This window comes from Ixodes scapularis, unplaced genomic scaffold, assembly GCF_016920785.2.
Source record: "Ixodes scapularis isolate PalLabHiFi unplaced genomic scaffold, ASM1692078v2 PGA_scaffold3__209_contigs__length_174095766, whole genome shotgun sequence".
NCBI classification, from domain to species: Eukaryota; Metazoa; Arthropoda; class Arachnida; order Ixodida; family Ixodidae; genus Ixodes; species Ixodes scapularis.
Window position 1 is genome coordinate 68,212,466 of NW_024609868.1, and position 26,805 is coordinate 68,239,270.

Below are 26,805 nucleotides of genomic sequence, written 5' to 3' on the forward strand. Positions count from 1 at the left end.
GAGAGAGAGAGAGACAAAAGAATGAAATTAGATGCATTATTTTTATGGTGAACGGAAGGCAAGAGGTACAGGCGTTTTTGAAGACTACTATTTCGATGCTATTATCCTTCCCTGGATACCTTTAAGACAAGTAATTATGTCATTACAATTCAGCAAATAAAAATAAATTTCTGCTTATGCCTTCTTGTGGGGTCAATGGGGCCGCACACTTTGTGCCTTAATGACAATCATAACGTTTCGAAAGAAACCAACACATTTGGCATGGAGTAAATAAGCAGAAACATATATTAGTCGAGCGAGTCCCAGAGGTACATAGTATGCGAACTGTGCAAATGTCACACCAGACACTTCTACTGATCGACACGCTTTCCTCGCCAGTAGCAATAAAAATTAATCGGGCATTGCAGAGGAAGTATAAAAGCTATACACACCGTACGTGAAGTAAACTCAGTGCTGGTTGTCCCAGATAAAAATAATTACCGAAGCTTCGGTGGCTATTATTGGCAAGCTCATTTGACATCATGCCGCTCTTGGTCGTGTCTCAACTTGCTTTCGCACACGTCCCCTTCCTTATAAAGTCCGTATCGTGCGCGGCTTCGGCTTGGCCTCGGAATGGGGAGATCGTGCGTACGAGGTCCCTTATATTTCCTACAGACTTTGGCGAACATCAGCACGCGACACCCCCCACATGGCCGGCCTAATCAGGCGTTTGCGCCGGGATAAACTTCGAGGATAAATACTCAGATATGATTAATCGACACCAAGAAGGCATCTGCGTAGACCTAACATGACATTTCCTTTCTTGCGTTCATGAATATGAAGGACGTCGCGGGCCAGCCCGCCGAGGATTATTGTGCCAGTGAGCGTCTGCGGGATTCGATCTTAGCCGGTCGAGCAGAGACAGGAATAGAAAGCAAAATGTGTCCTAGCTATAAGTATGTGCTGCTGAAAACCGTAATTATAGCGCTACATAAAACATAGACACGTAGGTCTACGGTATGTGCCGCTTTAACTGCCGTCCTGTTTATTAAGGTGGAACTACACTACAGCAGAGTCAGAAGGGTGCCCGTTACCGTCTCGTCATGTGTTTTTTTTTCCTACGTCAGCAAAAAAGTATAGGTTTTATTCCATTCGCACTTTGTGCGACGACAAGTCCTCAGAATAGCTTAACGATCTCACAACTTCCTCCGTGTTTTTGTGAGTGTTTCGGCGCGCACCTCTGTTCGGTCGCTGAAGGATACATGCGGTCGGTGCGTTTCCTTGACTCGAGGCGAGCAATATGCCCGAGGCATGCGATGCTTCCTTTTCGTACATGTTTTCTCGAGGAGTTACGAGTCTGGTGGCCCCATTCTTCTTGCTCGAAAAGACGGAATCTTTATGCCATAAAGCCTTTCCATACGAGTGGTCGCCCGGAACCATAAGGGTAGCGACAGTACAAAGCGTGAATACGGTCCTTGTATAGAATTTTACGATCCTTTCATCGACTCGTCTTTTCTGGCACAAAGTCCGCGCTTTAGTTTTTACTTTTAACTTGTTTCCATATGGTCATCCGATCTATGGACATCCTTGTTGCACCAAGTAAAACGTCCGAGTGACTGAATTTATGGTTGAGGACGTTTTACTGTGTTTATCTGCCTCCTGCATGGTGATGAGTATACTTTGTAAGAAAATAACATAAAAAAATACAAAGCTCTGCAACGTTTCGTTTTATTGTCACAGTTCAGTAGTCAATCTATATTAAATTAAACTGCCTATTGCCTCAGAAGTTATTGTTGTTTCCTTGTTAATAAATATTTGATAACTGAGCTGAGTGACAATGTTACTAATAAGAGGATATTGTAATAACAGCGACGAATAATAAGAATGGTAATGATTCAATTCTTGTTTCATTGGATTCCACATTGTCTGCTTTTACTGTAGCTATTTGTATTAGCATGCTTTAAAAAAAAGGAAATCGACAATGCTTTAATCGCTATCAAGAGCGTTGCCGTATACTTCATCGTTACTTTTCATCATCCGGCTTCTTGCAGAATAAACCATATAATAATATTAACCCAACTATAACTACTCTAAACTTGGCGTTCATCCTTAGCAAAGAAAATTCCATGCGTGTAGCGCTCTCTTGCTAACTGAATTTCTGCTTTCACCGGCCCTTCTTCTCGTTCACGAACACTGCAATCTCTCCCAAGCTACTTCTCTCTGAATTTTCATGATGCTTAAATATCGCTATCAAAAGCAGCATTTAATTGCTGTCGGGTGATGTCCAATGAAAAAATTGTTTTTTTACCTCGAGAGAAAAAAGAGATTCATAATTTGCTTGCTGGATAGGTTACCTTAATCTCAATCAGGGGAGAATGTGGATGATGAAATTTTATCGGTTTCCTCTTCAGAGTGATGGATGCTGGTTTGGTCTCGCTGGGACACAACGAATTCCTATAGAGCTTTGCTTCTAGCGAGAACAAGTACTTATATCTGTTAAAGCATGGTTTTACGACAGAGATATATGATATCCATTTATTTATACTGCAAGATAGCAAGGTAAAGAAATACACAGCATATTATTTTGGCGACACATACTCCTTCAAATGGAAAAAAACAATACAGTTGAAGCTTTTCGTATCAAATGCATGTTCAAGATTTAGTGAAACAAATATGCGTTTGTGCGTAATAAACATATAAAATATATAGGATCATATCATATAAAAATGTACAAGTGTCTGATATAGTTTATATAGGTTCCAGTAGTGAAATCACAAATGCTATTTTTCTTTTTTCACTACTGGTACAATATGAGCGAGATATGTACGTTGGGTATCTGAGACGAGCAGAAGTGTAATTTATAAACTTTCGTCACGCTACTGCTTGAAAAATGGTTGATTAAGGTAAACGTTTCGGCGGCCTGACGACTATTTACTATTTATCTCCTTGCGTTTTTAATTCTCCCAAAATGAACTAACTTGCCTCCTTCCTGCAGTGGTCGATGCAACGGGCAAAGTGGCACCTGGACTTCTGATGGGCACACTCGGGGACCTCGGTAACTTCGACGAGTGCCTGGCCACCGCCGTGAACAACTTGTACGGGGAGCGGGACTTCTCCGGGAGGTTTTGCACGGTGTACATGAACTTTAAGAATAACTCGTTCGTTTCCAAGATGGTGGACAAGTTTCAGCAACAGGGATACCTCATGGTAAGTTGTGCATTTCTTTGAACCGTTTCAAGCATCAAGTTCACATTTATAATACGATAGAAAGAAATATTCAGCTCATTCCCGAACTTCAGGGGTTTCAGTGTTGTCAAACCAACCCGGATTCTTCGTAGCGGGTGACTCTTGGAATGTAAAGCTAATAAATAGGCGAGCTGGTTAACCTTACACATGATTCTATCCGGAAACGACGGACGACTTGGATTTGATTTGGGGCTAACCCCTTTGTATCGGAGGATCTCAGCAGCGCTGGATCTAGCCTGACTGGTAGCTACACTAGCCAATGTGGTAGTCGTGTTCTCTTCCCATCCTCCACCAGCACTCCAGTCTCTTCTTCGTTACCTCCACTGGTGGCGAACTATCGGCGGCGTATTGTTCGTCAACGCCCCGGAAGCGCAGCGCCACCGCCATGTCTGGTTCGCACGTAACACCCTGCTTCATGCCTGTGCATTTTAGTATAACGTGCTCCGCTGTCTCACCTACTCCCTGCGCGCACATAACACACCTCACTTCCAAGTCCGTGTGCTTCGCGCGGAGTACGCGGGTCAGCAACATGCCACTTCGGGCGTCTGAAAGCAATGCACTGCCCTTGCTGTTGTCCATGAAAGATATTCGCTTCACTTCCTGTTTCTCTCGGGCATACAGGGCCAGGGCTCGTTTCCGACGTGCTGTTTCCGCCCACCGCCGTGTCTCGCTCTCGATCACCCTTGCGCAGATGCTCTGCTGTAGTTCCGGCTGCTCCGCGGCTGGGTAGGGTAGGTTGCTGACTTCGTACCGCTGTGCCAGCTGGCGCGTCCGTCGCACCCACCGGGTCGGGACGGACCGAAGATGCACATACTCGAAAGTTTGTCTGGCCCAGCGCTTTTCGCTCATCCGTCTAGGGCGTCGCTCGAAGCCCAGCTTGGCTCGGGTCGTCCTGGCCTCAAAAGCGGACCAGCCATGTCTCCTTGGACGGCCTCGTTCGGTGCCGTTGGGCGCTGTTCGGGTTGCTCCTAGTGCCGACCTTCCCACCTCCCTCTGACGCGCCTCGAGGTATTGGCGGGTACCTGATGACAGGCACAACACCGCTTTGCCGAACGTGAGCCCCGGCACCGCCACCATTTTCGAGACCGGTCAGTTGACATCATATCGGTTATATCCCCAGAGGGCCCTGGCCATTGCTAGAGTTGCCAGGGGTGCCAGGGTTGCCAGGTACTCGTAAATTAACCCGCCAAATATGTTTGAGATAGAGACCGAAAATATTCCTATGGCGGGCAATAAAAATAACCCAAAGAGCCCAAAACGTAAACTTCATACAAGGTTTTTGAAACATACTTGGAACACGGATTACACAATGCATAACAAAATACACGTATTTACAAAAGAATGCTAAAGGAAGACAAAATGTTACTAAATTCCAGAACCAATGGCGGAGCACGGGTTCATCCCTGCGGTCATTGCGGCTTCAAAGTGATGTCCAGACGACCTCATCCCTACTTGAATTTCGCATGTGTAAAATCTGAGGGTCGGGAAAAGGGGGGAGAGGGTGTTTTCTCAAACATCTAATACGCTCACCCCCCCCCCCCCCCCCTGCCTCCCCCCCTTCTCTGGGAACACCTGCAACCGCCTCTGCCTGCGGTATTAAATCGCGCCAAAACACTTCAGAGTGAGTGCTTCAGAAAAATAATCTTCGCGCCCCTGCGACCAGCACCAATCAGGGCCCACTTATTGTATTTTCACTGTTTTGATTTTGGTATTTTCCTTTCCTACTTTCTTGAGTTGATCGTTGTTTTCTAGGTCAAAAATGCCATATTTGAGGTTTTGGGAAGAAGTGATATGAATTTGCTTGAGTTTCGAGTAGGAAATATAGCCCAATATTAGCCAAACAGCCAACGACCAGATTTTTGCCCCTACTACAAAAATAAGTAGTCACTATTTATAGCCCAACCTTCTAACACTGCAAGGGACACAAACCCGCACGTCTTGAACTCAGATTAATAGATTTTATTATACATCGTGTTTTATATGTCACTCCTCACACGATCTCTACTGAGTTTGTACTCATGCGCACATCCAGCGCAAGGCCTCCCGAACACAACCAGTGGTACAATAGTGCACTCCCACGCCTGCAAACAAGTATTGCGCTCCTCGACGTGCCTCGTAATTTCCGAATTTGTTGCATTACTATCGATAGACCTTTTGTGCTCGAGTAATATTGCATTCAAACAGTGCTTTGTCTGTTTCACGTAGTAGAACCCACATGCCATTGGAATGTCATAGACAGCACCACCCTGCCATTTTACGGGCGCTTCCCTGTTCCTTTTCTGACAACCTTGAAATATCCATTAAAACGGCGTCAGTCTGTTCAGCTTGTTGTCCCTAGTAAAGACTGCATTTACCAGGAACCTATTCACCATCGTTATCAAATTGTGCGGAAACCCGCGAAAAAACACAATACATGCCACTCTGTCCGGTTTGTCCCTCGTTTTCCGTTCAATGCAACTAAAACGCTTTAGGCATTTAAATGCGTATCTTGGACAGAAGCTCACCGTACGAAATCTCACCGGACAGAAGCTCACCGGACAGAAACTCACCGGACAAAAAGCTCACCGGACAAGAGCTTACTAGATTTTTTACAGACCCGGAAAAAGCTCACAGTCTTACTCGTGAATTAGGACGAAGCCTCACCAGGACAGAATTGTTTCCTCTTTTACATCACCTCAAATAACATAACAAATTTAGAGGCGCGTTCTATAAAAAAAAAAAAAAAAAACAGCATTAAATATGTATGACTTACGCAATGTATGATTTTTGGAAGAAAAGGTTGTTTATTGCTAAAATCTGTAAAGGAAAATGCAGACTCTCACTGCCGCCAGCAGTTTTGGCATGTCTCTTTGAAGCTGATAGGCCACACATAGCTTCCTCAGGCGGTTCTGAAGACACCTCGTTGCCTTCCGATCCCTCTCCACTAAGGGTCCACCTTGGCGTGCTTGCCTCAAAGCTATCGTGACCCACGCTGTGGTGGTTGTAACAGAGACATGGTTATATTCAAATATAGCAACTTCAGAGCTATGCCCGCTTGACTATAACATAGTTAGAAAAGACAGGGCTTCTAGTGGAGGAGGCGTAGCTATATTTCATAGAACGTCCTTGCAGTGTATGCCTGTATCTACACCAATTGATCATAAAGTTTTGCTGTGTAAACTCGGGTACGGCAATGTGTCATTCATGGAATGTGCTGTTTATAGGCCGCTAAATACAGCTATTAGTATGATTAGCGATCTCAATGATTACTTAATTCAGCACGTTAAACGTTAAGCTAATTCCATCCTGCTGGGAGACTTTAATCCACCGTACATTGAGTGGAGTACACTTACTGTGTTCAATGAAAATCGTGCGAGTGGAGAGGCCCTGATTAATTTAACGTTCTTACTTAATTTAGTTCAAATAGTAAATTGCCCTACTAGGGAGGAATCACTGCTAAACTTGGTTTTTTTAAATGATCGCTTGCTTAGTAAAAAATACAGCAGCGAAGTTTGCGAAGGTATTGCGGATCATGGGGGATATGGTGCTTGTGTCACTTTTTTTAGGTCAAAGATTGCGATCTTTACCTGTACTGTTAACAGTTCCAGATTCCAATAATGCTGACGACGTTTCTATCATCGATGTTTTAGAATTGTCTTTTGATAAGTTTGAAAAAATGTAATTTGAATGTGGTTCTAACATTGAAGCGTTGTGGTATTACTTTAAGAATATTGTAAATAAGTGTAGATTGAAATATGTACCTCATTGAAAGAAAAAGACTAATGTTCATAATCCATGTATTAACAGAAGTATCTTGCATTCGAAACGTAGAATTGCCCGAGTGAGAAAGAATTCTAAATCTAATAGGAGAGAAACATGTCGCCAGCTCCTTTCATAACTAAATGCACGACTTAAACTTGAAATCTGAGAAGCAAAGGAAAAATATTTTAACCATTGGCTCCGCTCTTTCATGAGAAGTGCGCCACAAAAGTTCTGGCGTTATATCGCACCTAAGGATAAGTCATCTGTCCAAAGTAATATTACCACGGCTGAGTTTAGTTCTTTTTTTAAATCGGTATTTACTACTGACGACGGAGTTATCCCAAGCCTTGAAGTTAACGATGCGGACGTAATTAGTGACGTTTTCATAACTCATGAGGGAATTTTTAACTTAATCTTAAATAAATTAGACACTAAGAAAAGTACTGGGCCGGAGATGATACCAAACAATTTTTTGAAAAGGTACGCAGGATGGATGTCCAAATATTTACAGGTTCTGTTTTGTTTTTCTCTTGAGTATGCAGTATTACTAAATGACTGGAAGACAGCAAAATAATTCTGATACACAAAGAGGGTGACTGGAGTACACCATCAAACTTTAGGCTAATATCTTTAACTAGCACCACGTGCAAATTGCTAGAGTATATCATTTTTACACATATTTCATGTCACTTAAATAAGCATAACCTAATATAAAGAAATCAACATGGGTTTAGGAAATCACTTTAAACTACAACTCAGCTCATAGAATTTGCGCATGACTTGGCTGAAGCCATTAACGAGAGGGACCAGACTTTCTAAGGCGTTTGACACGGTGCCTCATCCAAAGCTGCTGGCGAATTCCAACGTACTCAAAAACTCACAAATTATAAATTGGATAACCGCGTATTTATCAAACCGAAGCTAATATGTTCACTACAACAAAGTTGATTAGGACAAACTGCTCGTTACTTCAGGAGTGCCACAGGGCTCCGTGCTTGGGCCACTTTTGTTTTTGATTTACATTAATGACATTCCAACCCATATTGATGTCCCGCTTAGATTGTTCGCTGACGACTGTATTATCTATAAAACAATAAAAAGCCATACCGACAATTATACACTGCAGGAAGCTTTGGATGAGATACGGCGTTGGACTAAAAAATAGAAAATGAAGCTAAATTATTTGAAAATAGCCGTTATGACAGTCTCCTGTAAAAAAAAAAAAAAACAGTTGAATTTAGTTACTTACGTAAAAGACAACCAGCAAAGCGGGTCGAGGAGTACACGTATTTAGGACTTCTTTTTAACAATAAACTGAACTGGAACCAGCACTTAGAAATAACAGTTAACAAAGCCAGGGGCACTTTGTTTGCGTGTCGTAGGAAATTAAAATTTGCTGATTTTGACACTAAACTTATTGCTTATAAAAGTTTTATTAGGCCTGTGCTAAAATATGCTAGTTCAGTGTGGTGCCCTTTTACACAAAACGGTATTAACAAGCTTGAAAGTATCCAAAAGTTAGCTGCTCTCTTTATATTTAATGATTATCGTAGAGAAACATCGCCCACTGAATTAGTTACTAGAGCGAAGCTTCAAATGTTGCAAATGAGAGCAAAAATTGATAGATTAAAATTGCTGTTCAATATCCTTAATGGCACTCTTCATGTTCACAGCTCTAACTATACGCAAACATTATCGACCGGGTCCTCACGTCTAAACCACACAAAAGCGTTTAAACAATACAGGTTCAAAAACAACTGTTCTCGATATTCTTTTTTCCCTCGGGCAATTCAAGAATGGAACAAGTTACCCAGTGATGTCGTCGTCAACACAACTGTTGCTAATTTTGTTAATTGAGTTTTCATTTATAAATCTGCATCTTGTTTACATGTTTGTACCCACTCCTACCATGGCTCCTTGAATGGAGCCAGTAGCATTCCTAAATAAATCATGTTGATGAGATTCGGTAAGCCTCCAGACACTTTGATGGTCCTGTCCCACTAGCTTGTGGAACCCGTTATTTTACCCTTTAAATTAGTTATTGGTCCTGTCCTCGTCCCTTAGCCTGGCCTCGTGCCCATTCCACACATCCCGAGGAAATTCCGGTCGACGTCGGAGCACGGTCATCCTGCGTAGTCCGCTTCTAGGAAAAATTTCATCTCAACCACTAAACGTTTTACCTTGGTTTTTAGTTAACCGAGTTCAAATGATAACTTTTATCACGGGGTTGTTGACGTGACCCCGTTTAACCCACAATTCCGCCCAGGTTATTATACCCCGAGTAAATTTCGTCCGGGTCATAGAAAAATCAAAAGTGAGTTTCTCTCCGGGTCCGCCAAAGAATTAGTGAGCTTCTGTCCGGGTCCGTCAAAAAATAGGTGAACTTTTGTTCGGTGAACTTCTGTCTAGTTACCTTTTAATGCTACCCCCTCTACTGTGTTATCCGAGTACCCCGGATCTTCAAGCGCAACAACTGATGCTTAACGTCCCCATTAGTCACAGTGCTGACACGATATCTTCAGAGTATCATCTAGTAAGAATGCCACAGCATCTCGTTTAACGAACTTTGAGTGGCAACTCTGAATAAGTTACAGAGGTTTTGCCGCAAGCTTACCATATCCCCAGCACAGCCCATCTAACGTGCTCAACCTCAAATCTAAGAACTGTAACACTCCCCCAGCTGGTTCCTCGGAAGTGAAAACCACCTCAAGTGCAGGCAGCTCTACGACAACTTTGACCTTGGGGAGGAGTCCCTTTACCTCTGAACATATTAAAACGTCATCGACGTACCTCTTATTGACACCATCCCCTTTGGCAGCAACTGTACAAATTGCCTCACGGCCAAATCCAACGGAGTTAGATAAATCTCGGAGAGGGCAGGAGTCAACGACGACCCAATGAAAACTCTTTCTGTTTGAGTAAAATTACCCCCTTCAAAACCGGCAGCTGTGAATTGCAGATATAAATAAAATAATATATATATAAAAAAAGATCTTCCCACGTCGATTCTCTAACTGGACTGAAACGTTCCCAAGTTGACCTCTAGACACTCCCTTACCCTTAACTTAAAAGCAGCAGGGGCCGATGAATGGAGTTATGCATGTCTTTTATATTCATGGACATAACCTGGCAATTCTTCTGGCGACAATTACCTAAACAGTCAACAAGCTTCACTGACGTTTTGAAACCAATCGGACTGCTGAGCACAATTGTACACTGGCAACTTTAAAGATAAGTAGATACAACTTTCTGCCATGAACCACTCTCATTCACCGCCACCCTAGGTGGCAGCGGGGGCTTATGATCTTCTTGAAAAACATCTTGACCTAACACGAGGCTCTCGTTACTCCGCCGATCTTCTTTTTTTTTTTGCGACCGTCCCCCATTTTACATTCCCTCAGTATTTCAATGACATTTCACTTTATTTCTTAAAACTATGCAAGGGTGAAACAACCCAGAAACCGCTGCTCTTGATTTTTTTTTAAACATATACCCCAGCAAAAGCGCAAGCCCGCCTGTCTTTTCGATTGGCAAAAAGGACACCTGACCGACTTCTCTTTCTTAAGTGTCACTAATTCAGTGAAGTTTCTTTTACAGCGCAGCTCTTAGGCGGCCGTTTCCGGGTTGAGCGGCGTCGGCGTCAGCGTCGGTTTCGGCGTAACGGCGCGTTGCATTATGGGACGCTCCCCATAAGGACGCTGCACGTGACGTCAGGTGTGACGTCACGGGGGTACAATTTTCCCGCTAAAATTGGCGGGAATTTCCCATAATGACGTCACACGTGAGGTCATCTGTGATGTCACGTGACGTCACACCTGAATTTTCACGTCACATATCACGTAACTTCGCACGTGACGTTACACGTCAATTTAGCGGGAAAATTTCCCCGCTACATTTAACGGAAAATTACGGAAGAGGAGGGGCATACCCTCCCCTTCGTACCCTCCCCTACTCCTTCTCAAGAGCGTCGCTCCAATTCGGCAGTACAGAGAATTGTAAACGTCTTTGATTTCGTTTTCAGGACTATTTCTTTCACGCACTAACCTCGAGACAGTCTTAGGGTAATCGTCGTACAGCGGCAGTGTTTGCTTTTTCTTCTAAGGTGGAAATTATGACCGTTACAAGTGCCGCTTCAAAGGCGGTGTTTTCTTTTCTTTCTTTTTTCTCTTTCTCTCTGTTTGCTTTTCAGAAAAAAAAAAGAGTCCACTGGGCGACCACATATTTAATTAAATATATATATTTCCAAACAGTATGTCGTTGCTTTTGGTTGTAAGCATGCCTTAAGTTATTTTAGCGTTTTCCCCCAGAGATTAAAAAAAAATCTCTGTTTTTTTTTTTAACCTGCCCACATTGCTATATAACCTACAGATCTGGGGTTATGGGTTTCATCTGTAGCCAAGTACTGCAAAGCCTATACCCCTAACTGCAAGCAAAAAGCGCCGAAAAAAAATACAGGGACACAGACGAAGGGAAACAGGACAAGGCGCACTCTCAACTGATGTTTATTGAAAATTCACACGTTATATAGCCACACACACACACACACACACACACAAAAAAAATCCCTAACTGCCAGCGAGAGAGTATCGCGATGAGAGTCAAATAGGAAAGCTTCACGAGAGCTTGGCATACACTCTAAGCCCGGTCCCACTTAGTAAGAGGGACATTTCTTCGATTTTTTCCCACTTAACTTTAAGGGGGGCGACAGACCTCTTAATATTACATGGAGATGCTCCCTCTTAATTAAGTGAGACACCACCCCTCTTAAAGTAAGCGAGGCGGCGTCTTCCTTAAATTTGAGGTCAGAGTCCCTTAATTAAGAGGGACAGTTTTTAGATATTTTCTTTCTTAAATTCGGAGGGACGGTGGCCCGCTTAAAATGCAGGGGCATAGTCCCCCTTAAGTCGGGGTCACGCTGCTTATACTTCATACAAAATACATTCTGCAGACATGTTCCGAAACGAGTCGCCTCGACATCCGCGCTTCCTTACGCCACGAGGTAACCAATCAAGAGGTTACTTTGTCACGTGGCATACAAAGCACGGATGTCGCGGTGACTCGCATTGGAACATGTCTGCAGAATGTATTTTGTATGATGTATAAGCAGCGTGACCCCGGCTTTAAGTTACCTCTGTTATTGTATCGTACAATTTCTGCTCCTTCGTGTTTTGAGTGTCAGGTGACATGCTGCACTGCACTTCTCGCACTTTTGCTGATATGGTTTAACCAAAGTTATTTTGTGCTGCGTTGAAATTTGATCTGTATATCTTGCTTGATAAACGGAATCAATGTGTTAAAAAAAACAGTAACAATCTTTAAGAGTAAACACTGTTTTATTTGCCATGACACAAGAAAATATTTTGATATGTCTTCATCAAAATACTAATTCTATAACGATGTTCTGGTAGCTTTTACGAATAAAAAAAGACTTAGAACGACGCCAGAAATCGGCGTTTCTTGGAAGCTCTCAGACAAAAAATTTCGTGCTGCAGAGTGACTCATTTTGCCTATCATAAACAACAACAATACAATCGTGCTGGAAAAAAAAGAAAAAAACTTTTTTTAGCTGATAATACAAAAAGAAAAGTACATTCTAAAAAAAAGCCCGTGCGTCTACCTTCCCGCACAACACTTGGAAAGTCAATCACCATAACTCTCGGAGGCAGCTCAGCGAATGTAGATGCCGAAACATATGATTATACCAAAAAAAAATGATTTGCGACATTAAGTACAACAAGCGTGATGTTTTGCATTGGTTAATGTCACAGCTCGGACTGGCTTTTTTGGTCTAATCTTATGTTTCGGCATCGTGATTCGCTGAGCTGCTTCCGTGAGTTACGGTGATTGACTTTCCAAGTGCTGGCTCGGGAAAGTAGATTCCTGTGCTTTTTTTTAGAGCGTAGTTACCTACTTCATAGCATTAAAAACTAATTATTCGGCGTCTCTTGCCATCAGCAGAACCTCAGAATTTCTGTTGTCTTTGAACGGCCATAAGCGATTTTATGAGCTTCTCCGACATAAACTGAATCGAAACACTTTATTTTCAACGAGCAGACCCTAGAGGAGTCCAAGGGTTTGTCCACATGCCACGAGGTAGGAGAGTCCCGTTATGTAATACACCCATAAGCACATGACCAGTGCCCCCTCCATAGTCGTGCTAGCGGTGAGTTTCACTGACCAGTTCCCAGAAACGATCCCTTTCTCCGACGAAGAAAGTCTTGGGTCTTGGAACTTTTTCGTCAGGGGTAAAATCGTCCTGCAAGCAGCAATTCTTAAAAAAAAAAAAAATTGCGTCAGCGTCAAACTTAGATTTCTATTTTTGCATTCGCTTTTTCACATACCATAGGTGATGAAAGAACTTCTGGCCAATCGAGACCGGAGGATGGTCTTAATGTTCAAGAATGTTGTTGGGTTGTCTCCGCAGAAGGCCCCTTTTACCTCCTCCAGGTTTCCCAGCATGGTGACAATCGTGTTATGGAACCGAAGTTGTGCATCCACCTTTAGCTGAATGAAAGACCATATTGTTTTCCTTTAGATACAGAGGGTGGGAATTAGAATAAAGGTAATGAAGCGCTTTCACCTGTTATCAAGCAGGCGATAGGAAACAAATGCGAAAATAAAGTGCAAACAGTTCAAAGATTCGGAACCCAATCTGTATGCGATGAAATAGCGAGTGACTTTAGCTTATGACGCAACTTCTGCTACTATTAATTTTTGGTACGAGAATAGACTGCAGTTTTAATTAATTTACGAGAATCAATTGTTTCTGTATTACCAAGACAAAACGAAAACGCATTTAGTAGTAGATGAACTTTAGAAGCCCCATGTGCTTTGGAAAGCATGGAATGCATTTGCGGCTCGAAGCTGCAGAAGTGATCTAGCGCATGTTTTTAGAAAGCAACATAATCAAATAAAAAATTACATTTCTGTAAATATTTCGCCGCAAGCCATTCAATTTTTTTTTTTTTTTTTTCAGAAGCAGTGCATATGCCAACAGAACGTAAATAGTGCCCACCTACATACCGAAATACAAAAAGTTAATAATTACCGAGTTCGTTGTGAACCGTGTGCGGGTGGCCGCAGTAGGCTCACCACTCAGGGTGGTGCGTTCCACCGTGCAGAGGGTCCCGGTAGAGCTCTTTACACGAGCAATCCGAGCGGAACCCCCGCCTGATTCCCTTCATGTCAACGTTCGTTGCCATTGCCTCACTCTGAAAACAAGATTGTTAATAACGGTCAGTCATTTAACGCCCACAGTCAACGCACTAGCCCTAAAGCGCATAAGAAAGAAAAAAAAAAAAAAGCAAACTTCTGTTTATATATTTTTCGCGGATGCACGACACAGGAAAAAAAATATTCAGCCAGCTACAGAAAACAAAGAGCATAATAAACATCATAAATAAAATCTCCAAAAACAAAAACATGGTCGGCGCCAAAAAAAAAAAAAAAAAAAGCCGGTAGCTGTGTTGGCACGACCGTCAAAATATAACGAACAAAACAGTACGCCAAAGAAATACAAAAGAAAAAAAAAATGTACTCCCTGGCCGCCGCTACACCCTTCCCCCAGACGCCGCGACGCCGACGCAACGCGAACACGCGAAGAAAAAAAAACCCTTATTTCTTCTTTTTGTTTGTGCTCGTCGAATCCCCCTGCCCTTTTCACAAACATACACACACATTATGGGTTTTTACTCGCCGCCCACTTGAGAAAAAAATGTTCATAATCACTGCAACGCTAACGATGTCTACAACATAACGTTGCAATGTAAATTGCTGTAATGAATTGTGAAGGCAAACAAACGCAAAATCGCAAACATTGTTTCTGTCAATCAACGCTCTCGGGCGGTCAACCTCAAGCATTTAGAGTGCACACCGAGAAAGAAATCGGCGAGCCAAGCTTACAAACACTGACTGCCCCAGCTAGGGTGCCTTTATGTTGGCTTTGCCTTAGGGAGAGTGATGCCATCCTTTGTAGTACTCGATGCCGACAGTGTACGCTCACGGATAAAATACCAGGAAATTGCCGGTAATAAAATGCCGGCGTAGCACTGCCAAAGTTAGCAGCTCGAGCTGGGAGAAGAACGATCGCGCGTTCGAAATTGAAAAGTAGACAAAAGCGTCGGACAGAAAATGGTCTGATATCACCAGCTTAAGACAGACGCGTACAGATTGGGACACCCTAACCCGCTAAAAGTGTTTTGTGCGAAAGACAGCCCAGCGGCTCACGGCAGGGCAAACGATTAGCGACGCTTTGTCCTAGCTGAACGAGCAGATCCAGGAAGCGACCGCGTCCGCGGACTACAGCTGAACACTCTCACTCTACATGCAAAGCTCGTGCATCTCACAGCCAGCGTGAAAATATTGATGGCTCGTTATTCCCACCCGCAATGCACCCAAAAAATAAAGCGCCAATATGACAGGATTACTCACCCGAAGGAAGTCAAACGAGCCGCATGACGCTTGCGACTCTCCGGCAACGACCGTTTCCAGCTCTCCGTGAATTGGCGCGAAGCCTTAGCACCGTCTGAACTCTTTGCCGTGGATTAGTGCGCCTGCCCCCCTCCTCCTGACCGAACTACATTGGTCCAGTTAAGAGGGACCGGTCCCCTCTTAATATGAAGGGACACGCGTGAATCTTTTTGTCTGTCTTTCCTGTTCAGAGGGACTAACGAAACGGTTTCCTTGGTCTCTCTTAATATGTTGGTGTCCCTCTAGATGTTGCTATTTTATTTTTCAATTTCCCTCTTAAAAAGGGCTGTCCCCCTGAAAGCATTGTTGTCCCCTCTAAAATCAGAGGGACAGCGCTTTTTATGAGGGACCGGTTTTAGAGTGTAGGACATCTTGGTTTCTATAGTGCTCAACGTTTAGAGCTCCGGAAGCATTCTTATATTGCTTTCAAAGTGAGCCGGAGGGCAATTCGCAGTTTTGTATGTTCGCTCCATGCAGGAACTATAAGGAGCGCTTTGAAAAAGAGGCCGCATCTCTACGTGGTGAATGATGTCGATTGGGGCGAAACTCTGGTGGTGCTGATGATACTGATTTTATTGTTCATAGGTAGTGCTGATGGTGCTGATCTTTTTTATTGCTCATGGGTAGTGCTGAGTTCCGGGTTACGTTTCGACTTCATTAGTACTGCTTTATGGTCGGTGAAATGCAGAGCGTGTGGTTCTTCTAGCGGATCAGCTTGGATCCACTAGAAGCCGTGGGAACGCATCTCCACCGCTTAAGTCAACGGTCCATGGCAGAAAGAGAATGTGTGGTATGGATCGTGGTTATACAGGGTGTGTCAAAGAACTCAGGCGAAATCGCTCCTGCGAAAACTACTTATCGCAACGAAAAAAAGCTTGTGTCGTTTTGGTCCTGGGCCAGGGGCCCATTTAGGAAAATTATTAAAGTCCGGGATACTTAACATGTTAATTATTTTTGCATAATTAACTTTTTTAATATTGTGTTTAAGGGCGTGGTTTCAATTAGAAAATGGCTCAGCATCAAGAAAAAAAAACACTAAATCAACAAATTGCAGAACAATAGAAGGTACGCGAAGCAATTTACGGCTTTCTGAAAAACCACGAAAATTCGCCTGGTTTTTAAGTTTCGGTTTACTATCGGAGCGCATCTCGGCCCGGGCGGCACCACGCCCCGTGGAAAGATAGTGCAACAAACCTCTGCTGCGCGGTCATCGCGCGACGCAGCAGAGGCTGGTTGAACTATCTCTCCACGGGGCGCGGTGCCGCCCGGGCCGAGATGCGCTCCGATAGCAATCCCGAAACTTAAAAACCGGGCGAATTTGTGCGGTTTTTCAGAAAGCCATAAAATGACGCGTGTGCCTTCTATCGTTCTGCAGTTTGTTGATTTACTGTTTTTCGACGATGCTGAGCAATTTTCTGATTGAAGCCAGGCCCTTAAACACAATGTTAAAAAATTAATTACGCAAAATAATTACAACGTAATTATCCTGGACTTTATTAATTTTTCTAAATGGGCCCCTGGCCCAGGACCAAAGCGACACAAGCCTTTTTTTGTTGCGATGGGCAGCTTTCGCAGGAGCGATTTGGCCTGCGTTCTCTGAAACACCCTGTATACGCAGTTGGGCATTTAACCGCAGCGCCCTCTCGTCTATAAACGTTGAGCCAATGCAGGCAAAGTTTAACGCGATTATATACGCCTTTGACCGCAGCGCCTTCTCCTGTATAGACGTTGAGCGGCATGCAACGTATTTCAACCGCTCTTTTTTGAGGTAAAGTGATTTAAATAATGCGTATCTGATTTATATTTGATCTGAATTAGAAAAAACAAAAATCAGGAAAATGTATTTTCCTATTAAATAGTGATTTTTTTATTGAACTGTGTGAGTTATCTTGCATTAATTTTATTACAAGTAATTGCAGCGTTCTGCTTTGCATGTGAAAAAAAGGCGGTTTCCACGTTCGAAAGAAGGCTGATCGAAAAAGAAAGCACACAAAAACTACCAGACTCAAACGTCGATTGTCCACTGCTGTCAAGTTTCGTCGTACCTTTCCTTAGGCTCACATTTTTCACTTTGCGCACATTCCTAATTTTTCTTTGTCAAGTAAAGCCTGCATGCGAGACTGATCGGGAAATATCATTGACACATACGATCGGGACGAAACATCTTTCAACGGCACTGCATACAATTTCCAATGAAATCGGCACTGCATACCCTCGAGCGTGCGATGGTATTCCACTCCGTCCCATTGGCGCTAAAATATCAAAGTGTTACTGGTGCAAAGACAAACACAGCGCGCGAAGCGGCAGTGTAGATTATATTAGCTGTGCCGATACAGTGGCAGACGTGATCGGGATACCAAACTTCTTGCGTCGTATATACAACACGGGTTCATGGTTGTCGCTGCCCCCAAAACAAATAACGGCGAGTTGAAAAACTACGAAACTTTGTCCCCACCAGACACGACGCATTACTATTGAATCATTTATAGACGCAGCAGTTGATACTATCAACCCCGCGCAACCGCACCTCTTTTCTCTTAATGCGTACCGGCGTGGGTTTGTTTAGCTGGGGTACTGATGCCTTTGGTAGTGGCCTTCGGTAATGGCCAGCTGTGGATACGAGCACTTGCTTATGGCTTTTGGTTATGCCCTCATCCGAGATTCACTCAAAACGTAAACAAAGAGAGCTCGGTCATAAAGAGGTACCAGAGTGGGGTCAACGCTAGCATCGAGAGTGAATTTTATGAGGGGGCTTTTTTTCATCAATTATATCCACCGCCAGATCCAGATGCTGAAAACCCCGCAGTTCTAGTACGAGCTACGTGCAATCCGAACATTAAACTATTCCCAACCACGTAAAAAAATAATATATATATATAATAAACTAGCCGGAGAAAACTGACAACGTTATACAAGACGTGTTTCAGACTGACTGGTTGAACAGGCTGGCAGTCACACGAGCATCCGTTTATTCCATCGCTGTATATGACCATGACTAGGACATCACATGTGCTGCCTTTTCAGTCACCAACATTTAGCTCCTTCAACTCCAGAGACGTCAAAACGGAACGAATGATTAGAAATTTGTCTTTAACTTCCTTTCATTGGGACCATCGCCACGATATATCATTTACGGTTGGCGGCTAATCGGTAGCGGAACACGCCAAACCAGCGTTTTGTGCGGGCCATACTTTTTTTTTTTATCTAGGCTTTTAAATAAAACCAGTTTGAAGTATCCCGTAACTGCCGTTTTGTGGTGTAGTTACGTTTCGATTATAATGCAATTAAATGCAAAGGTGCAAGCGAGTTGGACAAGAATGATGAAAATAATCCCTGGAGAAGGGGAACAAGAGGGACAAAGGACAAACACAAATCTCCAAACACAGCTAGGTGACTGGTGTGCGACAGAAAAAAATCCGCCTGGTCCGGGTATCAAACCCGGGACCTCTCCATTACAGGTGCAGTGCTCTACCAACTGAGCTAACAAGGGGTTAGTCGTCAGTAGAGCAAATGGGTTCATCATTCTTGTCCAGCTCGCTTGCACCTTTGCATTTAATTGCATTATAATCATAACCTTAAATTGCAAGCTTCACCCTTGTTGGTGTTAGACTGGCGGCGGCTGATAAAACCCGTTTGCTCTACTGACGACTAACCCCTGGTTAGCTCAGTTGGTAGAGCACTCCACCTGTAATGGAGAGGTCCCGGGCTCGATACCCGGACCAGGCGGATTTTTTCGGTCGCACGCCAGTCACCTAGCTGTGTTTGGAGATTTGTGTTTGTCCTTTGTCCCTCTTGTTCCCCTCCTCCAGGGATTATTTTCATCATTCTTGTCGAGCTCGCTTGCACCTTTGCATTTAATTGCATTATAATCATAACCTTAAATTGCAAGCTTCACTCTTGTTGGTGTTAGACTGGTGGCGGCTGATAAAACCCGTTTGCTCTACTGACGATTAACCCCTGGTTAGCTCAGTTGGTAGAGCACTGCACCTGTAATGGAGAGGTCTCGGGTTCGATACCCGGACCAGGCGGACTTTTACGGTCGCACACCAGTCACCTAGCTGTGTTTGGAGACTTGTGTTTGTCCTTAGTCCTTCTTGTTCCCCCTCTCCGGGGATTATTTTCATCATTACGTTTGGAGCTTACAAGGGCAGCGCCTTTTTGTTGTTTGAAAACCTGTAAATAGACGTGTCTAAAAGAAAGACACTTAAGCCAGTTTGGCGCACTTTTGCATTCGACAGGTACACCTCTTGATATCTCGCTAAAAGACTCGTCAACGTAAGTCTGCCTCTCGCTGCATAAGGGAGCTATTTCTATCACCTTCCTGCCCTTTCGGGCAACTGGATTGTTGGTTTCGTCCAACAAGCTTCCCGAATAACGTTATGTATATATACATATGTATCAAAGCTGTCCAGGAAAGACCGTGGAGAGGAACGGTTCTAGTGGCGTCCATGCCTGTCATGTTCTATAATCTACTTTCAAGGTAGTCGCTATTGCTGTCAGTTTTGGAGTGAGGTCCGTAATGATCTTGTTTCTCTTCCTCGAAGGAAAATGGCCCCGCGGAGCGTATGCTGTTCTCTCCGCTCCAGTCTGCGTTGGTCTAATGATACTCCGATTAGACCACGCGTTGCTCGGAGTTCATCAGCGCGTGAGAATAATTTGTATGCTGATTCGTGCTGCTGGCCGTATTTTCCCTCGACATCTAAGAAGCTGCCATGAAGGCGCTTATTATTTTCACACTTTTTCTTTCGCGACTCGTTCTTTGGCGTTTTTATGCCACAATCTCATGACTGCGCAGGAATGTTAGATGCTCAGAACTTGTAGGAACTTGTAGGACTTCCTACGACCCCGCGGGTCGTAGGAAGTCAGTGACTACAAAAAAATGACTTGTGTGCATGTTTAGAGAGCCTAGAACTTAGTGTGCCTCAACGGGCGACTTGTCTCCCAGCTGTAGATGAGCAATTTACCCAGTGCAGTCCATCCGCTCGCCTGGGGTCATTAACGTGCCCCACGCAGTAGTGATACACGACCGCACGCTGGTACGAGGTACCAGCGTGCGGTCGTGTATCACTACTCAGTGGTGCACGTTAAATCCTGACCCCTGCCCGTTTAAATCCTCCAGGATCTGTTGGATCTGGATGATCCAAACGGCCAGGGGTGGGGATTGAACCCAGGATGGGTTCTGCAGCGCGAGCTTTCGCTCCACGTGCTCCGAGTTGGTGTGCACTAGACCACTCGGCCACCGAACCGCCCCACCATAAACAACACATTGTGTACATCTAATTTTTTTTTTTTAAGTTTAAAGATTGATGAGCAGTTAGAAAGGAGGAACTCTGTCAACACCTCCTTTCCATTTTAGAAAGTAGGAGACCTTCCTCGTTTCTGCTGAGACTAGTTAAGAGACCCGCTCTTCTGGGGAAAGGAGGAAAAAAAGAGTGCGAGAGGCAAGAGAGAGAAGAAACTGGCAGAAGACGGTTCTGTAGGTCGGCCTTTGAAAGATTTGTTTAAACAAAAAGCCGTGAACGCCACACTAATGCCGTTTTCGCAGGTGAGTTATATGGTTGGGGGACATAGTATGGGGGGCTAATCTTAACTATCAGTGGGCCACTTAGCTAGAATGTGTTAATTAACGCTTTCATTATTGAAAATGGACACATGGTCCTAATGAAAAAGTTGCTGAGCGTCACCGAACACCACTGAATCAGTTATTAGGAAGTCTTGGAGTACGTGGGAAGCACAATGAAGAGCTAAGCTTACCATTCGTGCAGCAGGACCAAAGCTACTGGTGTGGGAACGCGCCCACGCGAATTTCCCGTTTCTTATCATAGCCCCAGACTTGTGCTCTGTTTCACGAGTGGTAACTATAGCGCACTACTGCGCTTCCTACGAACTTACAGTATTTCTAAGAATTACTTATTTAGTTGTATTAGAATCGGCTCAGTAAGTTTCTAATTGGAAGCATATGTCTATTCTCACTAGTTAAGAAGTTTATCAACACATTTTAGTTAGTTATTCAATTTATCTTGACGATTTTTCTCTTATATTATGGCCCCAGGGGAGTATAACTTAACTTCACAAACATCATTAGTGTAGCTTTTACGTTTTGAGCAAGACGGTTATTCTAAAAAAAACGTAACACCCTTTAAACTTTCTGACAGCTTAAGTAAAACAGGGCGTTGCCTATTATTTTCACGGGTTTTGCTCCGTTTTTAACGGTGTTTTTTGGCTAATACGTGCAATCTCATTCACTATGGAGCAATAGCAAGATGTTGGGGACGCTCCAGCGTCCTGACTTTCTTACGCTCTCAGTGAGATAACATTGCACATTCACTAGATGTTTAGGTCTTCTACCTCGATCCAGGCTGCGGCACAAATCGGACGCGAGTTCTGCCCCAGCTTTCGGCAGGGCCTCGTGTTCAGCCAGCGAATTACCGCGCGCTCCACTAATCGAATACGAGACGATGTTGTCGCGGAAAACCTGATTTGCATCCGACGAAAGGTGTGTTTGCGCACTCTAAGCATCACCGCGCTCATCCGTCCCGGAAGGTGCTTGCAACGAGCCAATAATGTGTGACTCTGGAGTAAAATTGGTGTGGAGGATGATTGCATATATTTTCAGGCGCTCGCTAGACGATAGTGGTGTTAAACCGCACACATCATGTGCGGTTTAAGCTCAACACGATTTATAGATCAACTCAACTCTCTGACGTCACGCTGCTGCGGTGGCGCTGCTGTCGGTTCTGCGCATGGGCAGATGCTTCGCCTCGGGCGAATCTGATTTCTGCGCGTGCGCAATGCTCCCACCCGGTGGGCAAACACGGGCTTGTCTGTAAACAGTGTGTTGGTCGATAATTCCCGGTTTTTATCAGCATGATCAAGCTATACATCGTTTTACCTTAAATCCATACGCAGTCGACGCCAGAAGCTGATAGGACCAATAAGACAGCATCAAAAGCGCACCATCATGGTGTTCGTCAGGTTTCTGTGCGTGCTCTCTCATCGCTGAACCAATCATAAACAGAAAAAGCCCAGTGACTTGCACTTTTGACGATGCTCGATTGGTACCATGACCTCGTAGCGTCAGCGGCCTCTGGACTGAAACAAAGTATAGTGCAAATCTTTTAAATTTTACGTGACACGCTACCACGGGTTTAAGTAAGAGAAGATAATTGAGCACATACTTTAGGTTTATGAAAACATGAACATGTGTGCACGGGGTGGTTGTCATCATCACTAAGATTTTTTAACAGCAGACGGCTTAAATTTTTACATCACTTATGAAATATTGTTTTTCGGTTATAAAGAGGGTTTTTCAAAATGGTATCGAAACTAGAAGCGAGTATATATAGCATGTGTGATATCTTTACTTTATGCCAAGTTTTAAATTCAGACGCGACACCTTAGTTCCTGTATTTAAAAAAAAAAGTTCGGCATATGCGTAGTTCTTTTAGGTAGGCATAATGCCTAAGGTTAATCATTATTGTATAAGTAATAAATTAAAATTGCATTTCCGCCGTTTTAGATTGTTAGGTGACTCAACATTCTTTCCTATAAGACATGTTGCTGTAATTTCTTTATTTCTTTATTTATTTTATTTTATTTGGTGATACTGCCAGCATTCTGTAGAACGCCCAGGCAGGAGGTGTACAAAATCAATATTCAAGAACAAGCGGAAGCAGTACAAACAAACAGACAGAGCCACGACTCAACAAAGTGCGAGAGTAGGGCTTCACTAAAAGTATCTATTGATCTCAAATTTACAACACTTTCAGGAAGCTTATTCCACTCACACGTGGGTCTAGGAAAAAAGGATGCTTTAAACAAAGTGGTTCGACACAATGGTTCAACAAGTGTTAATTGGTGTTTGCCTCTCGTGGGCCTTGTTTCGTTAAACGAAGTGTAATCACAGAGATGCAGTCGCAAATTACATTGTATCATATTATAAAAAAACTTCAGCCGTTCTGTTTTTCCCCGGGTTGCTAAATCACTCAATCCCGATCTTGGATACAAATCTGAAACGGATGACATAAAACCAGAACGGTTGTACACAAACCGCAATGCTTTTTTTTTTTTTTTGCACAGTCTCTAACATATCGATTGACACCTTTGTATGAGGGTCCCATACAATACATGCATATTCTAGCGTTGGTCTTATGATGGTTTTATAAGCAGTCAGTTTAGTTTCAGGTGAACAGAGGTTAATATTTCGTTTCAAAAACCAGAACTTCCGCATTGCTTTACGAGCTATAAACTCAATATGTGCACCCCATGACAAATCAGACGTAATTAAAACTCTGAGGTATTGATGTTGTTTAACAGTCTCAAGCGGTACTCCATTGATAGAATATGTAAAAGCAAAGGGTTGTTTTTCCGCGTCACGGTCAATTGAACGCACTTTTTACAGTTCAGAACCACATTCCATTTTATGCACCATGCATGAACCAAAGATAGACAATAATTTAATTCTTCTTGATCAGACGGGTTGTTTACCTTAGCAAATAAAACACAACCATCATCAAAGAATCGACTTTGTACATTGGGGTGTTGTATCTTTAAATATTTAATAAAAATTAAAAACAAAAGCGGCCCAAGGACCGAGCCAAAAGCGGCCCAAGGACCAAGCACAAAACGGGTGACTCGGGGGAAAAAACAGAGTCAACACTAACACACTGCGCACGGTTAGAGAGATAGGAATCGAGCCATCGTAATATGTTCTCGTTACTGATGATGAAGCGTAACTTATGCAGTAGTTTGTCATGGGAGACGCGATCGAATGCTTTCGCAAAATCTAAAAAGATAACATCTGTCTGTCCGCCGATATCAATGACAACCGCAAGTTCGTGTAAAGTTCGTGTATCGTATGAACAAGTTGTGTTACAGTGGAAAAACCCCGTCTGAATCCTTGCTGTTCGTCCTGAAAAAACATACTGTCCTCAAAAAATGTTATAAGATGTTTGAATACGAAGTGTTCAAGAACTTTGCTGGCTGCACACAAAAGTGAAACAGGTCTGTAGTTTTCGACGCATTGATTGTCACCCGATTTAAACATTCGTATCACCCTAGCCTTTATCCATTCATCAGGCACGTCTCCCGTATTGAGACTGTGGCAATAAATCAAATGCAAAAACTTTGCCGACCATTCAGCATACCTAAACAAAAAAAAAAAAAAAAAACATTCAGAATGTCGTCGGGACCGTGGCTATTCCTAACGTCAAGGTTAAGGAGGGTCGCAAAAACTCTCTCTACAGTAATGCTGATGTCCGGAATCACTATTCTAGAACTCTCATAACTTGGAACTATTCCCGTTTCCACAGTAAATATAGACGTGAAGTACTCGTTGAAAGCATTTGAAATTAACTGCTTGTTATTTGTTAGTATATTGCACAGTATCATGTTCGAGAAAGAACATTTCTTTCGTTTCAAAAACCTCCAAAAATTTCGGAGATCACTAAGCAAATAGTTATGCAAAGTGACGTTAAAAAAACGGTGTTTAGCATTTTTAACAGACGACCTCATCTGTCTGCGCAAAAACGGTAAAGACGAAATGTTATTCCCGTTACCAAATTTACGAACTTGCCGTATTTTACGCTTCAAATGTAGAATGTCACGTGTAATCCATGGGTTAAACTTTTTCACTCTCCTAATACGCAATGGAACAAACTTCTGAATGCAGTGCTGAACTATACCTTTAAACCATAACCATAATTCATTGGTAGTACTTGTAACAGGATCATACATATTGTAAAAAAGCGAATAACTTTCCTGCAGAACGTCTAAAATATCGACATCATCCGCATTGTTAAAGTCACGGTACCGCTTAATGTTGATAGTAGTTGATAACTGACAAGCCAACGTTAGATTGTATACTACTAAAGAGTGATCAGAGATACCTTCGACTATTTCGCACTGGGCACCTTGTCGTGCAATCTTGGAGGAAACAAAAACCATGTCAAGAAGGCTTTCAATGAGAGGTCCTTCTCGAGCTAAGGGGTGACAGCTGCTAAATACTCTACTTCAACAGCGCGATACAGGAAATCAACCTGTCATATCCTGATATTAAAAAAAAAAAAGTCTGGAACCTATCTGCTTATAAAGTATATGGTGAGTATTTTACTGCAATTTATAGGAGATGCCGAATAAAAACTAAGACCAAAAATTTCCCAAGGAAATGCCACCTCCACTCCGACAATAAACTGTTTTAGTGGACCGTACTCTAAAGCTTTGCGTACGCAAGGAAATTGCGGGTCGTGAGCGCGCATCCGCAGAACGCAACAGAAGAGCTAGCGTATTGCATACGCACGCAACGCTGGGGATCTTGCATTGCGGGCTAGCGGGCTTTGCGGGAAGCTCTCGGGAGATCTCGGGCCCCAACGAGATCTCTAGAGAGTTTCAAGATGGCAGTTACCTCGACTGGCGCAGCAAGAACGACAGGGTATTCGCGAAGCACAGTGTTACGTGAAATTGTGTGGTGTTCAGCTCGGCAATTCATTCCGGGACCTACCGCGGTCGAATTAGATCTCTGTGCAGCTAAAGGAGTGCACAGTGAAAATGTTCACCGCTTACAATGTGCGTCAACGCTGCGATCTGCTCAACGCTAAGCCTATTCGCACAGTTCATCGCCGACCGACAAACTTCAAGCAATCTCTGAAGTGGTCGCTATGCACTGGACATCAGTAGGTTATGGATTTCATTCCGCGATAGCATTGATGTAAGGTGCCGTTTTCACTGGACGATTGGCGGAGACTCCGTGATCGAATTTAGCTACGCACTCGTGCTCGTAGCCTCTATACCCAGCAGAAAAGCTCGCTTGACGAGGCAGCTGCGGATTGGTTTAATTTGAAATAAAATAATTAAAGACGTTATCATTTTTAGTATTTTATTTTTATTTATATGTTTTTTATTTATTTTTTGTGGAGTGCGTGGTGGTCCTATAAGCACGCGGAATTCTACGGCTCAGGCAAATTTAACCAGGATCATGCGAGGTGTTCACTCGGAAACGTAAGGCACAAGTAAATTCGGTCCGAGCTGGTCGTTTTTAGCGCACGCTATATAATTGCGTATTGCGTACGTAAGAGCCAACAACTCTATACTAAAACTGTCTAATGAGCCTATAAGGAAACCGTGCTCTCTTTATAAAAGAAAATTGCTATGAATCTTATGGAAATTCTAGATGAAAGAGGTTGTCTTTCTGCGTGCCCTTCATAGAATTGGGCTTGTTGCCCTTTTGTTGGTAACCCTGGGGTTAGAAAAGAACGATTTTTTAGAACGAACAATGATGGACAGGTTAGCTTTACTGCTGTAGGTTGAAAATTATCTTGTGGCTTTAAGACACCCAGAAGAGAGAAGGTCGATCTTAACATGCTACTGACGTAA

General features: G+C 43.3%; 1 protein-coding gene across 3 annotated transcripts in view; it reads left to right on the forward strand.

Annotated features, from left to right (window-relative positions):
* Positions 1 to 26,805, forward strand: part of LOC8030021 (nose resistant to fluoxetine protein 6) — a 122,774-nt gene that overhangs the window by 68,208 nt on the left and 27,761 nt on the right. For all 3 annotated transcript variants that reach the window (XM_042292483.1, XM_042292481.1, XM_042292482.1), the window contains exon 3: positions 2,975 to 3,186. In XM_042292483.1, the coding sequence (XP_042148417.1) occupies positions 2,975 to 3,186 (212 nt within the window). The remainder of the gene's footprint in view (positions 1 to 2,974; positions 3,187 to 26,805) is intronic.